The sequence below is a fragment of the Scomber scombrus genome, chromosome 24, assembly GCF_963691925.1.
Source record: "Scomber scombrus chromosome 24, fScoSco1.1, whole genome shotgun sequence".
In the NCBI taxonomy this organism is placed as follows: domain Eukaryota; kingdom Metazoa; phylum Chordata; class Actinopteri; order Scombriformes; family Scombridae; genus Scomber; species Scomber scombrus.
In genome coordinates this window covers 5,817,861-5,834,110 of record NC_084993.1, presented here as the reverse complement: position 1 = coordinate 5,834,110, position 16,250 = coordinate 5,817,861, and the positions used below count along the sequence as shown (strand labels likewise).

At 41.7% G+C, this 16,250-nt stretch overlaps 1 protein-coding gene across 1 annotated transcript in view; it reads left to right on the top strand.

The window, feature by feature from the left end:
- The window catches only part of si:ch73-383l1.1 (receptor tyrosine-protein kinase erbB-4), a 238,891-nt gene that overhangs the window by 208,931 nt on the left and 13,710 nt on the right, over positions 1 to 16,250 (top strand). Inside the window, exon 20 of the mRNA XM_062414855.1 lies at positions 2,104 to 2,289. Within this exon, the coding sequence (XP_062270839.1) occupies positions 2,104 to 2,289 (186 nt within the window). The remainder of the gene's footprint in view (positions 1 to 2,103; positions 2,290 to 16,250) is intronic.

Sequence of the window (16,250 nt, the reverse complement as noted above, 5' to 3'; positions counted from 1 at the left end):
TTTTGGGATCACAGAGTGAGAATAAAAGCACTCTCTCCTTCTTTCTGTTATACACACTGATGTCCTCCTTCACTCTTCCTCCCTCCCCCTTTTTCTTCCTCTCTTGATCCCGAGGTGTGAGATATGTCAGGTGTAGAGGTGGCTGGAGCTGTATAATGTCGAGTTGTGGGAGCAGGGGGGGGGCTGAGCAGGTGGTTTTATGAAGTGGAGATGTAGTGGCACTACTTTGGGCCGGGAGGCTGTGTTTAAATCAGGGCACTGATGGTGCCAAAGCCCCTCTACGGCCTATGGCCCCCCTCCTGTTTAGAATTAATCTACTCGCACCCAAACCACTGCCACTCTCCCTCTAAGCTCATTCTTTAGCATCTAAATTTAAAAAGGCACCTCATCTATCTATCAGGTGCCCCGGGGCCAAGCCTGGATATACACTTCTTCGACCATACCCAGTATGCAGAGAAAGAGAGCCTGTGTCCTTGAGTGTGTGAGTGTTTTAGAGAGCTGCCAAGAGAGTGTGTCCGCATGTTAGAGTGCGTGAATGAGAGAGAGAGAGAGAGAGATAGAGAGAGAGGAGAGGCAATAGGAGATGAAGAGAGCAACTGAAGTAAGTGTTTTCAAGCAATGACACTGAGTGCAGCTTCTGCTCGGCCATAATGCATATACACGGCGGCTACAAGTATCAGCCCTTGCCATCACGGCACTTCATCACCAACACACATCATTCTGCTTGCAGCTCTGCAATAACAATTACCTAGCGTCAAGTCCCAACTGTTCAAACCTCTACGTCCATCTGCTGTAGAAAGCGAGAAGAAAGATGAGAGCGAAAGACAGAACATGCATTTACACGCCAAATCAAACAGGAGAGAAAAATTAAAAGCATCTTATGAAATCAAACACACAGTGGCTTTGTATTAAGGCCCGCCAGGAGTTACTGAATATGCATCGCTCACAATTAGGTGTTTTAATTGTGTTGGTGTAACATTTGAAAACCTCTGCGTTTGATGCATGTTAAAATATACATTAAAAAGACTTGAGTTTGTGCAGCTTTGAAGAAGGTTTCTGCAGGATTTTCTTGCTCAGCGAGAATACTCTGCAGACAGATGCTGCATTCAGATAAAGTCATCATCCCACAAGTCTTAATTTATGGATCGTACTTTGGAATACAGTGCAGTATTATCAGTGGATAATAGATGCATGGACAGACAGTAGGATACTATCATCTCTTCAAGCCTCTAAAAACTAAATCTGAAAAGGAAACTCTCTTTGGTTAAACTCACAACTCGTATCCATTGTAAGACTTTAATTTGTGATGATGAGTCGTCATTATTTTAAGGGGTCATGAGTCTAGTCCACTAATTTAGACCATTACCATCAAAATCCAACTAGCCTGCTACTTGCCACCATACTGTGATTTTTTTGAAACCTTTCATTTGGGTTTATCACCTCTTGCCAGCTTCTCAGTTCTTTGGAGGCTTAAATTCTGTCTAGTGCCAAGTTGGAACATGCAGTTGGCAACCATCACAGACTGTGATAGTGTAAGAAACCTGTCAACTAAGTGAACATTACCCCAAACATAGTACTAGTAATTTGTGTATTGGGACCACCTGTACCAGCTTATAGCTAATTTTCATCTTCAGTCCTTTCATTCGGTCAAAATTGAAACATATAACAGCGCAATAACAAATAGTGCAAAGCAAAAAAACACATAAGACACTTGCAAGTCCAAAACTCAGCTATTAAGACCCTGACAAACTTTTTTGGATTCTGTATTCATGCAGCAATGTTGGTTGGTTTCCTTACTTGATTAAATACCATTTTGACTTTTGAGGGGGCCATTAGAGGAGCTTCATCTTCAGGCACATCAGCATTCAACTGTAGTGGTCACATCACTGATTTTCTGCTCTTAATAGAGTACCCAATGCGGTAGGTCTTCCAGTGAAATAGCATGAAAATGGAAATTCCTGAGTACACTGTGAAGATAATAAAATGTCACACTGTTTAATTTAGAATAATAAGAAGAGGAACTTGTGGCAACTCCTCTATTTCCATCCACGAAATGCAGCAGGCTTCTTAGTCCATCTTTGTCTTTTCCCCCCTCTCACCCAGGAGGCCCTGATCATGGCCAGCATGGAGCACCCCCACCTAGTTCGTCTGCTGGGGGTTTGCCTGAGCCCCACCATCCAGCTGGTCACCCAGCTCATGCCCCACGGCTGCCTCCTCGACTACGTGCACGAGCACAAGGACAACATCGGGTCACAGCTGCTGCTCAACTGGTGTGTCCAAATCGCCAAGGTAAGCGACAGCGATCAGGTTCAAAGAAGACGGCATCTGAGAGTACAGCGGTTTTTCCCCCTTTCCCTCCCCTCCAGCATGCATTTGATGCATGGTGCCAAGAGAACACAAACAGGCAAAAACATGATATTATGGCACATTCCAAAAAATTATTTAAACAGCTTTCAGTACAGTTTTACTGCTATCTCAAATGCCCCCGATCTGTATGACCTCTCAGTTTTTATTCACTCAGGTTTCCAATGTTGATTTTCAGGCTTAGTGGCAAAATGATCTATGCAAAGTGTTTGATGCAAACTCCATAATGAACCAGAGAACAGTAGTTGCATGTTTGAATGTGTGTCATTTTAAAAAACACACACACACGCACACACACACACACACACACACACACACACACACACACACACACACACACAGCTTTTGGGTCTATTGGTGTATCTATCTCTTCTGGTTTTCCCCTTATTACCCTCAGTGCTTGACACTGCTTGAACATTTTCACAACCCTTCACAATGACATGATAGACCACCGGCGTTGTTAGACTAAACAGACCCAGTTTGCCTTTAATTCTGTCTTAGAAGCACCTCAACACGCATCATTCTTTCAGGAAATGAGTGGCAGTGCAAGAAATTAACAAATTAAAGACCCATTCTCTGCTACCCAAACAAAATCTGTGCACAGCTTGAAATACCGTGTGTACTTTTGCTCACCCAGAGAACATTTGTGTTTTGTTTGCAAATGAAGTCGATGCAGCCAGACTGCTTGTTAGTGTAACCGCCGGTTAAGATTTAACTTCTCTGAGTTATAACTCCTCAATGGCAGTAAGATGCTGGGGCTGTCATGCCCCACTGTGCAGACTGACATCTGCTGTGACACAGAGGCATCCCCCGTCAGCTCTAGAAGCAGTAGCGGCACACAAAAAAAAAAGAGATCTGACAAAAGGCTAATTTACTGCTGGCACTGATCAGCCTGATAGGATTTTAGATAAGACAACTGTTTGTATTTTTTACCAGAGCTAATTTCATGCAAGTTTGCCAGTTAGTTAATGTGTATTCTTAAGATGTGTGGCTCTACCATGCCAAATATTCTCAGAGCACGGATGGAGCATCTGTGCTGCTTTCCTGCAGGCCAAAATTCAAGACAAATGGAATAATTGCAACATTAATAAAAACGGACACGTATCTCAGTTAAAGATTAAGATTGCTGGCCTCTGCCACTGCAAAGAAAGTCATTTCAAATGCAGGGCCAATACTCATCCATAAGGAGTCAACATCTGCCCATACGACATCATATAAATCTTTTCTTTCCCTCTCTAATTTGACAATAGTGCGATATGTGGTGTAGGGCTGAAAATAACAATTATTTTCAGTGTTAGTTCATCTATGAACAAAAAAGTATGGTTTAACCCCTAAATTGCATGTTCACAAATGAGCCACTGTGCATGAAAATCCCCTCACAGACCATTCTTTAGATCATTTCCTCTTTTTAAAGCAAATCTTTATGGTGGTTTATCAGTCAGACTATTGGAATTGATTTGTATTGGCCATTGTTAGGGGCAATATATCCCCCTGTTCCATCCATCTGAGTCTAGGATGAGAGCTTCGGTTTCATAAGGTGGGAGGGGGGTGGCGGTGGTCAGTGAGGGAAGGCTTAACCCTTTCTTCCTTCATGATGGATTATTCCCAAGAGCTTGAGGAAAAGGTTACTTAAGCAGGTACTTATGGCCGTAATTGGATTCGATTTCACCTGTGGTGGTTGAGCAGGAAGTGTCAGTTTCTTAGCAGTGAAGAAGAGCAAGAAAGGCATGACTGTGGCTGTGACCTATAGCAATAACTGCAGTTTATTTATCTATCTTTATCTAAGTCTAGATGTAGGTTTTGGATGAAGCTGCTTGATTGATTGATTGATTGATTGATTGATTGATTGATTGATTGATTGATTGATTGATTGGAAATCATAGACTGATAATTAGTTTTTATTGAGCAAATACGTGAATCAATCAAGTGGAATCAATATGGGTCCTCATTCTTATTAGCCTTTGAAAGACCTGTCCTTTCCATTATTGTTTTAATTTCGGTCAATAACACATAAAGACTTTCTAAGTGCTAGTTAGACCCCCGCCACCTGGGGCTAAATGACACATCATCGTTTGTACATTGAGAAGACACATCGCTAATGGTAGCATGTGTGGGACAAACATCATAGTCATGGCTTCATTTGTTTCAGATTAGAGTGTCTATTTGAACTACATTACACAGTTTGAAACCACAGTTTGGTGCAAATATTTATTTATTAAAGTCAAAATTGATTAAATTACTCATAACGTTAGCTATTTCATCCTTATTCTATAAAAGAAAAAAACACCTTTCTGAAAAGAGTAGATGATTGTAGGTTTGAACTCAAGAGCTCTCTCATGTTGGCAGATGGCAATTCCAACAGCTCGGATGTTTGCCTTTGAAGGACACAGTTTTGCGGCTATGACACAGTGTGGTACATAATGTTTACAGCACAGCCCCTGAGTGTCTCAGAGACCACCTTTGCGAGGTTGCGCGGGACTCATTCCCACCAGTCAAGAGCTATAGTTTATAGTTGTTGAGACATTTCACTCAAAACCATAAATGTCATCCTCATTGTGCCACTAGAGAAAAGGTCAAGGGATCACCAAAGTCACCACGCTTCATCTTTTGGGGGCCATGAATGAATCTCTAGCATGGCTAAAATGATCAAACTTTAACATTTCTTAAGATTACTTAAGATACATTTACTTTAAAGGACGGATTCACATTCCAATTCTGTCATAAAACAACAGTGAGATGCTCCTGTTCGTACTGGCCATTAGAAGATGCCATCCACAGTCCTTCCTGAAAATGTTTTAAGTTTATCTGAAGTGATTAAATGATTTAAATCAAGTGGATATCTTTCAATGTTACAGTCTTTTTGGTACCAAAGTCTCTCGTTTTGTTACAATACTTCCAGCACAGCTCTACATGGAAACACTGTCTGATGAAACACAAAGAGGGAATTTGATGAAACTGTAATTGTGGCAGACTGCTGAAGTCTCATATAAGCTTCACAGTGACTTTTGAATGCATTTTTGCATAAAATGACTGTGTGGACACACTGTGGATTTTGCCCCCTCCCCCATCACTTACATTAAAAGCGCATTTGAAGAGGATGTTTCAATAGTCAGTATGAACAGGGGGAATGATTACAGCGAGGAAAACCTCTTTCAATGTTATGGATACCTGACTGTTGTTTTAAGACAGACTTTAAAAAATTGTGAGGTTTTCCAGATCATACAACTGTAGCCCATGGAGTTAAAATGCTAACAGCATTTAAGCAAAGTAGCTTAGTTCTTCTCAGTTATATTAGCCTCTTGGATCCTCTTCACAGGTCCTTCATCATATAGCCTTGAGGTATTTTTCAAGCCAGGAAAAGACAGACATTCTCCCTTAAGTATGTCCATGAGTATTGATGTATCTTTGGATCCATGTGTGTGTGTGTTTGTGTCTTTGTGTGAATCGGAGCACATGCCCATGTGTGTTTGAGCATGTGAGCCGAATAAATAACTCTCTTCTCAGAGTGATCTTTGTGCTCTCAGTGTAATGATGGGGAACCTCTCCTCCAGGAGAAAGAGCATCCTTTGGTGGACAGACAATTTTCTGGTGAAGGGGAGAATAATTTCCCTTCGGTCTTCAGTTAGCTTTGAAAAGGGTTTTGTTAAGGTAGAAGACAGGAGAGAGGTCAGCAGAGAAAGTATTAAACAACAGGAAAAAAAAGATCTTTATAGTACACAGAAGGACACAAGACATTTGGACTAGACTAAGGACTAACTATGTACTGTTTGTTGAATATACAGAGTGGCTACCTTTATTAAAATCACAAGTGCCAGAGGTGGCAGAAGTAGAAGAAGTTCTGTACTTTGACATTTTGGGAGAGTTAAATGAGAACAAATTGATACCACTCAGATACTCTCCACCACTGTTCAGTGTGATGCTGGAGCTAACAGCTGGTTAGCTTCGCCTCACATAAAAATGCGAAACAGTTAGCCTGTCTAATAGAGTTCACCAGAGCTCAATAATTGACATATTATATCTCGTTTATTCAATCTGCACAAAATGATTTATTCAGCTTGGATTGCTTGTGTGTTCTCCAACATGCTTCTGATGCCAGTGGAGGTAGCTGATAGGGAAGAGAGTATCAAGCAAGTTGGGGAAAAAGAGAAGGTCTCAGCAATTTTAGCATTTCATTAACAGTAGACTGTGAACACAGATAAACCCTCTGCTCGCCTTGATCATCGCTCTCCTTCACAACATGAATCAGAAAATGTAAACACCATTACTCCGGCGATAATAATTCCACTGCTTAGTCTCCACTTCAGCAGCAAGATGGGGGAAGCCTTCCCATCATATCTCTATGTCACAAAGTGAATGAAGGAATGTAAACACAATTACTTTGGGATGTATGATTGAAGCAGACCAGGGCCTGATAATGTTGGACGCATCCATCTAGTGCACTGAAAAAGAAGTATAAGTCCAACTTAAAAAGTCAAATTAGGTAAAAGTACCTTAAAACTGTACTTGAATAACACTTAAATGTAATAATGTTCTTAGCTGCTGTCCAGCATCAACATTGTAGTGGCCACAGCCGCAGAGAAATTATGCCTGAATTGGGCAGAGAGTTCTCTGTTTCCCTCTTCACCGTAATATTGCGGCAATTTAACAAACCCACCACCGCCACAACAACTGCACAAACATCCGCCGTATGTGGGCTCTGACCCGGGCAGGTGACCGCTGCGCCGCAAATTGATTGGCCGAGGCCTGTCGCCAGGCAGTGACTCTTCATCACTGAGTGTTTTGGGCATTGAGATAATGGCCCCCATTAATCTACAGCCACACTCAGGGCTGCCCCGCTCCCACTGCCACACACGCACAAACAATGACTGACGCTTACAAGAGCGCACACACGCATTACACACTCAGTGCAGGACACACGCAGAGGTCTCTCTAGATTGGTGTGAATAGCCTCTAATTTATTGGTCTCGATCTTTCCCATACTTTTCTTTTTTCCATTTCCCTCTCTTTACTGTCCTTTACCTTGTCTCTTTTTCTTTCCTCTTCATTTTCTTTCTTCTCTTTCCATCCCTTCTATTTGTTTGCTTTCCTCTCCTCCTCTTCCCTGCCCTTCATATCCTACCTAATCCTTCCCTCACTTTTCCTCCATTCCTTCCAACAGCTACAACTTTACTTTTACAAATCTGCCTTTTTCTCTGTTTCCATGGCGTCGCTCAGGTTAACAGTGGTAAAAATCTGCCCTACTTCCCCTTATACATCACCTAGGCCAGGCTGCATATCCTCAAGTGACCCTGTGTGTGTTTGCATTTTGTTTAGTTTTAGAGAACTAGGATTTTCTTAATGCATCAACATGACCTGTCTTTCTGCATCTCCCTCATGTCTCCATCTTTTCTTTATCACTAATTAACTGATTTTCTCTCACTCTCTTGCCCTCTCTCACACACATATGCAGCATATTTTTTCATTAGGTTTTTGGATTATTAATGGAATAATTAGGTTTGGGATGTATTTTAATGAAGAAATCAATCACTGAATTAAATATGGGATCAGAACTGAGTGTATGTGGGGCTATGGGGACTCTTTTAATTTGGCTCCCCTCTCCACTCTCTCTCTTCCTCTCTCTGTCTTCCTTTCACAACCTCTCTCCTCGGGCTCGATATAATGGAAGTAGAATAGATTCAGCAAGTCACTGTCCTGCTGTTGAAATGATTGGCTTTGGCATTGGAGATCGGGCTAGAAGAGGGTCTTGATTGGTTTTTGGAAGAATGGAGACGTTATGACTGTGGGACGGGGGTGCAGGGGGTGTAGCTTGTATCTAGGCCAGTTTCATGCCGTTGGTTGGTGAGCAGCGAGAGTAAAAAGATTCCATTAACATACCCACCGGCGAACTGGACTTGGTGGACTGACATCAGCACAACATGCCCTGCAGGAGAACCCTCCAGTTATAGCGCTCTGCTGTCTGCCGATGGCTTTGGACAGCGTTTTACAGATTAACGGTGCTAATGATGGCCGCCGCACCTTAAATAATTTCTCTAAGGCAAGCTTGATACTACTACGTTGCTATAAAATATGCATGAATGCGCAAGCATGATTGCAAGCATGATTGTTTAAATTTACATTACTAGTTACTGAATGTGGATGGAAAAAAGCACACGCAGAGTGAAGAAAAAACACACTATACACTCAGTGGTCTTCTTTTTCGGGCCAAATCAGCAGTCATCTCCCCTCCTCTGCTTAGTCAGGGAAAAGGAAAAGGAAAATCTCTGGACTTTTAAATTTGGCTCCTGATCTTTGGCTCTCACTGCCCCATGTGTGTGCATTCATGTGCGCTTGTGTAAAGTTTCACATCAAAGTGTGTGTGCGTGTGTGTGAGATTTGCATCCTGCGGTGGCTCCCCGGAGATGCAACCCCCCCCCCCCCCCCCCCCCCGCTTCGGTAGGAGATATAATCTGGTTAATCTGGTGGAGTTTAGTGTGGAGCCCTCTGTGTCATTAACTTCCTGGCAAACACCGCTCTGTGCTAAGCAAACACATCTCCGTGTCACGTGGGGCGGAGCAGGGGAACCCAAGCACAGCTGTACAGATGCAAGGAGATAGGGACACAGCAGGGCAAGACTTTTAGGTTGGTGCAAGGGGAGGAGGTCTGGAGTGGAATCTGTGGAAGCTGGGTGTAGTGGGAGTCCTGGGCAAAGGAAGTAGGGCTGATGAGAGGAGGGACAGGAGACAGGGACTGGAGACTGAGCAGACGGGGCTGCAGGGAACAGGAGACAGGGACGGGAGCCAGAGCAGACGGGACTGCAGGGAACAGGAGTCAAGGGCTAGAGACAGAGCAGACAGGACTGCAGGGAACAGGAGTCAGGGGCTAGAGACAGAGCATACGGGACTGCAGGGAACAGGAGACAGCGTCAGGCTAGGGGAAACTGGCAACAACAAGATAGCTGATAAATGCAGGCAAAAATGGCTTGAAACATAGACTGACTGGCTATGTTCTGGCAGGGCTTAGTATATGTAGAAGTCTTGATTATAGTATGGGTTGCAGCCGGTGGGGCTTTGCTCTGACTCCAACACACCTGTCTCACACACAATCACACACAGAGAGGGAGAGAGCCACTGGGGAAGTGGCAACAGGCAGGGAGACACGGGACCGAGGCACGAATCGTGACAGTCTGTACTCATTAGCCGAGCCTCAACATCATCCTCCTCCTGCTTATCTCTCACCTTCACTCCCTCCCCCACCATCACATATCTTTCATCTTTCCCTCCCTCCCTCGCCAGATAGATTTCACTCTTTGCTTGCACTCTTGTGTCTATCATGTCATCCAATCAGAAGAGCGTCTCAATGGACTCAGGCATGTGGGCACAGACGTGTGTTTTTTAGACATTTGCAATTCACCTGAAGTTGCTCGGATTTTCTTTTCTTTTTCCTCCTGCGACGCCAGACCTGCTTATAAAACGGCAAAAACCTTGATAGAAATTCAGTTTTATCAATAAGGATGTTGATCATGTCCCTGAGACTTTTTGTTCAAAACATTAGAACAAGGTATTTTATTTTTATTTTTTTACATATTTCTGACACGTTTTATCTTGTAGCTGTACAAATTACTGACACTGATACTAAGTGAACATTCAAGGATTAAGATAGGATTTTGTCCACTTGTCTACAGTACATGACTCTATCAATAGTCACTTAGCATAATATTTGCACCCATAGCAGCTTGGCTGAGCAGATATTAGGATATAAGAAAATAAGAGCTGTTGTATAAATGCAAAGTACCTGACTTCATTATCATTTCAATCAAGGCATATGCTCACATATCTGCAGCCAACATGATTTGATGATATCAGATCTAGGTTATAAGCTGAAATATCCATCAGATGTCAGTATAAATTTGGAGCTGCGAGCTTCTCTGTGTGAGCATTACTTTGGTTTCACTCTTCATGCTACTTGTTGTACCCCAAGGACATTTCTTCATTCCCTTGACACATTTTTCCCTGTTTTTTTGGTGGCTCATACATCTCAGGCGTCTTTATTTCTCATGAAAACATTGCAGCCAACTGTTTTGCAAGGCCTCCCACAGATGCACCTTAGGCATGCTGAAAACATAAAAAAAGATACTCATCATAGATCTTAGTAGAGCCAGGCCTACATGCATTATGCTTTATAAGAACATCAGTAATTATTTTGTAATTTCACATTATGAAAGACACTCACTTGCTTTTGATTTACATATATTTTTAATTAATTGTCCCTCTTAATATTAACACACACACACACACACACACACACACACACACACACGCACACACACACACACATACATACACACACACACATACACACACACACATATATATATATATATATATATATATATATATACATATATATATAGACATGCAGCCTCTCTTAGAAATGCCAGGTGTCACATAATGATTGACATAGTGTATATTATTCATAAATAACATGCTGCAGTTCAGACAGCAGATATTTAAATAAAAGGTGCTATAGTGGGAGCAATTAACTATAAAGTGAATAAAACATTCAGCTATATGCTGAAAGGCAATTATGGCTATGAACATGATTCCTGTCAACTACAACCATTTACATTCCTGTTAACAGCTGATGAGCAAAGATGATGCAGCATGGGGTTTTTCACTCTAGCATGTTTATTCTGGACATGTTGAACATAGAAAGTCAGAACTGACTCGGAGCAAATCAATACTATAATGTAGTGTTATCATATGAATGGATACAAATTTATGAAAGTGCTACATAGTTCAAATTAGAATCTCAAATATTTTAAGTCACCTCAGATTTTTCTTGCTTATATCCACAAAGGTTTGAGTTTCATGAATTAAATCTCCATTCTAATTTGAATTCTTTTGGCTATTTATAATTTTCTTGGCCTGAAATCAATGAAAGCTTATTTATTGCTGTAATAAAAGCAATATCATTATCATTAGCATCAGAATGCATTCATGACCATGGAAGTAGTGGTATGGCAAAACAATCCCAGCTCAAGGATTTTCTTACTAGCTTTTACTGGAGCTTTTAACTATATTATTCAAGTTTGAGTTGGATCTGTTGCCTCGGAAGCTTCTTGCCTGTGTCTCCTTTAAATATTCAGCATCAAATTCCATTCTTGACTTTGAAAGTACTATAGTAGTTTGACAAAATCTCAACTCAGTGTTCACTTACTGGCCTTTTCTGAAGCATGTTTTGTTGTTGTAATTGTTTTCAAATGTTTTGTACTTAAAAGTTAAGCTGATACAGACAATTACTCCTAAAATTACTACTATATATATATATATATGTATGAAACCAGAATTAGCTGCCTTAGCTTGCATGTCAACAGATTTACTATTAATTTATATTTTTATACTTTTGTGCACACAAACTGGCTGAAGAAGGCACTAAAGACAAGTAACAATGATAACCAGTTTGTGAATGATTGATATGCGTACAGTACAGCATGCGTACATTGAATGTCTGTTATTCCACTTTATATTTTCTACTAAAACATATTCTACTAAGTTACAGTGAATTTAATACTGTCAGCAGGCTATACGGTAGTGATCCATGTTCAGCACTTCATTTCCCTGGGGCTTCATTATAATGCAGTCCCACAATTCTTTGCATCTCAGAGCTTGTCGGGAAGCACATCATGCCATGATTACCAAACAGCGCAACTCATAATGCTCTCCTACATCATAAAAAAAACAAAACCAACTAATGTGCACCCTGAGCCTTTTTTCCCTTCCTCCAACGCAAACACATTCGCAAATTCTTACACGCGCGCCTGCGCCGACTGGTCCCCAGGAGTACGAAGGTGTCCCTGCTGATGCAACAAAATGAGGAAACGGGGCAGACGGAGAGCAAGGAGGAAGAAGTGATGAGGCGAGCTGGTGGTAGAGGGATAAACCCCCCGGGTATTTCTAATTATCGGTAAGGATCAGCAGTGCTCAAGGATGCATAAGGGGAGGGATTTGACTGCCAGATCCACTGGGTAGGGAGGCCTGATTGGATCAGTCACCTCTCTCCACACACACCCATTACTCATGACGCCTGAAGCCGAGACTCATTAGACAAAGGCATATGCACGCAAAAGATGAACAACGGTGGTGGCGGAAATTCGCAGAGATTCTCCTGCAACTCCAGAAACCTCATAAGCGTGTGCTTCTAAAAATCTGCTCACTGTATGAAACTTTGTCGATTATCAAGTCCCACCAATGTCACTTTAATAAAACAAACAAAATAATCATTACGCCACGTTCCGATACGAATCAATTTTCGCGCAATGAAGTTCCCATTTTGTCAATACACCATAGCAGCCTTATTATTATAAACATAACTAACAGGATGAAGCAAAGGGAGGGAAAAAATAACATATTGCACCTTTTGCGTGTGTGCCCATGCATACACAATCCCGCATTTGAGCATATATGATCACTCATGTGCATCCACAGACCTGTGTTTATGCGTGCAATCTGTGTCTTTCAATATCAGAAATGACCAGCAGGTAGGATGGATCAAGAGAAGTCCGACAGCTTCTCACGGCGATAATTATCCGCTGTGATTAAAAATTATAACTTCTCCGTGTCACAGCAAGTAGCAGCCAAATTATAGGTATTACTGTGAAGGTTGAATTATGCATTGAGTGTACAGCTTGGCGGCCAGCTGATTCAAATAAAGATCAGATGTTCTCATGCTGCTTCTTTCCCCCCACTCTCTTTCTTTCTCGCTGTCCACTCGGTTCACCTGTCAAGCTACGAGGCTGCTGAGCTGTCGGTGAAACCTATCATTACTGTCCTCACAGCTGCCCATAGGCTATCTCAAGCTTCACAGGATTTCACTTGAGCGCAGTTAATTGATGCTTGGATAGTACGATCACCTGGCAAGGACATTTAGCTGCATTGCTACAAATGTAATCTTTTATTGCAGCTTTATGATTTCATAGTGTTGTTTTTTTTCAGTAAAATAACTTTCAGGAATGTTATAATCCTCTTTTGACATACGAGCAGAGATTTAAGTCTCGCTGATCAAAAAGTTACTGTTTCCTCTTTCTGTTTCCACCACAGCAGCAAAAAAAATTATTGACATTTGCTCATGTAAATTTGCCAGCAGTGGTCTTTTATTGCCTGCATAGTGACATTTTGGAAGGATCTCTCTGTCCCACAGGGGAACTGAGATCACGGTGACAGAGCTTAGATAATTTTACATCTGGTTCTCTCTCTTGAGGTGGCTATAATTAAGAATGGAAGCAGGAAGATATCAAGCGTCGATAAGGTCCTGCATTGTTTAAAAAAAAATCCCACTGAGGGAGCTTCATTCGCATGGTTTATCTCATCCCTCAAACCCCCACGCTGAGCATGCACACCTCACACACACACACACACACGCTCATAAACACACCCAGCTCAGCTCAGCTTGATAGATAGGTGCATTTTTTTCCTGCACCGTAGCTCCAGAACGGCTGACTGCGGAGTAAATGGGCCTACACCCCGACTGCTGCGCCACCGCTGAGCTGTCGTTATATATGTCACATTATGTCACATTCACCTGGATTGTTCATTAACCATCCAAACCAACCGGCGATGCAGTTTGGAGCTTATTGGCTTCTGCTGAGATAATTCAACACAGTACACTCCCTTAGCACGTTATCTATAAACTTCCTTTTTTCTCCTGTCTTCCCTTCTTGCAAATTGCTCCTGTTTGTAAAATTGCTCTTGAGATCAATTTGATTTAACTTTTAGAACAATATTTCTGAATAAAATTTGAATTTGTGTAACACACGATTAAAGCGAGGGTGCATCTGGACATTGACTGGCTCATTCTCACTCTCTCTATTTGTCTTTCCCACACAAACACACACTCACACACGCAAGGAGGTTTTTCACACACGTGATTTGGAGACTGCCAGCTCTGTGGGAATGCCTCCCATTCTATTTCCGCCAAAGCACACAGCGTATGACAGACGACCACCTGCACCACCTGAACGGACCCATTGTGCACACTCCTTATCGCACTGGTCCCAGTACTCAGTGTGCGGACAGTCCCATATTGCTCACATTGTTGCTGCCTCTTCACCCGTTCGGAGGGGCGCTGGGGTTTGCTGCGGGAGATTCAGCGGGAGGGGGTTGCACCACATGTGGCGCTCTTATCGCTCCCTCCGGGAACAGACACCTCACCTTCTGGTTCCTGTAAGAAACTGAGCATTCCTGCCTTTATTTTTATTTTTATTTTTAACATGAATTCTCATAAACTATAGCACGTGGATACTGTGCAAGGGTTTGTATCATTAAAACTATTTTACCACTCATGTTCCTACTGTTTTCTCAAAGAACATGTTGCCTGGCAACAAATACAAAAAAGTAAATAAATCCTGCAACTATTTCATGTTTGTATACAGCTCATGTCGGTAATATTTTTGACAAATACCATCTCCTGATGACCTGAGTTGAATCATTACCTGCTTTACTCCATCATGCCCTTCCTCCTCTTCCTCCACTTACCTTCCAACTGATCTCCTAAATACGCTGCATCTTTTATTCTGCAGCATCTCTCTCACTCCTGCTGAGGTATACTGCTCCCTGCAGTTCCTCACTACTCCACTCTTTTTTTTTTAATGCCTGGTTTCATCTTCTGTTTTCTTCTATTACTGAAGAATCAGCTCCTTACTCTTCTTTTCTTCCTGCTATAGAGAAGGTGCTAATGGGTCACAGACCAGGCTTGACCTTGTCTGTTGTGTGCTTTAGAAAACTTTTAGCCTCTGTAAACAATTCAGAACTCCACCGAGATGAAAAAAGACCTTCAGTGTTGTTTGAAAATGAGATTTTATCTTACCTGGTAGCTATTGTTGGGTCAGAGGAGGATAAACTATTTTTTTAAAAATTCACCACAAACCACATCCTCTCAAAAGTATTTTAGCTGAGCTCTAAAACTGAGGAAAAGACCAATTCAAAGCCTTATTTTTTACATATTTCTCTCACTAAAGTCTTATAATCAGTCTTTTATCTTAGTAGCACTGAAGGGCAGACCATTCTTCCACTTTAAGTCTTATATTTCATGGGGGCTAGGACCAGAGCATGACCAATACTAGTTTTAAGAGTTCAATAAAGATATACAGTATTCACCGATATGTCTGTTACATTAAAAGTACACAAAAGTCTGATTTCTAAACAGGCTGCAATCACTAGCACTTTCCTTTTTGTCTTCAACAACACAACGTAATGATTGTCTCTACTTCACATCCACAAACCAGCACAGGGTGGCTGATGGGTGACAGTACTGCTGACTTGTCCTAAAGCACAGCCTGACTCTTGCAAAGGTCTTGGTTGAAGAGCTATTGAAAAGTTACATAAAGTAATGTATTTCTGGCACAAATAAGTCTAAACATTTCAAACTACTCCAGCAGCACTTCATGCTCTGAGGGCTTAAACATACCCCCAGTGTCATTTGGGATGTGCAACCATGCCGGTGGGTCCTTAACCTTAAGGCTCCGATGTAGCTTGTGGCTCACAAAGCTCTCGGTGTACTTTGAGAGCAGGGAAAAGCTGCTTGTTGAGACCTTTTATATTGGGTTCAAGAATGTGTTTTCTGGAAATGGAGGCCTTGTATGAACTGGACAATGTATTCAACACTGCAGCTGCTGGTTCTGACCTAATGTCAACATTAACATTGACAATTTCTTCCATAATAAGAAAACTAACCTACATCCAAATTAAATGGCACTTTTTTTTATCAATAATATGGCAAAATGTTATTGGATGTGTCCTTTTTTGCAGAAAATGGATATGTGCCATTTTGAGCTTCAACATAGTATTTCATTTTGGTCAGTAAGTGCATTTCTAGACATTTATGGCATTTGTTTGCATATGTTGATTGTGGTT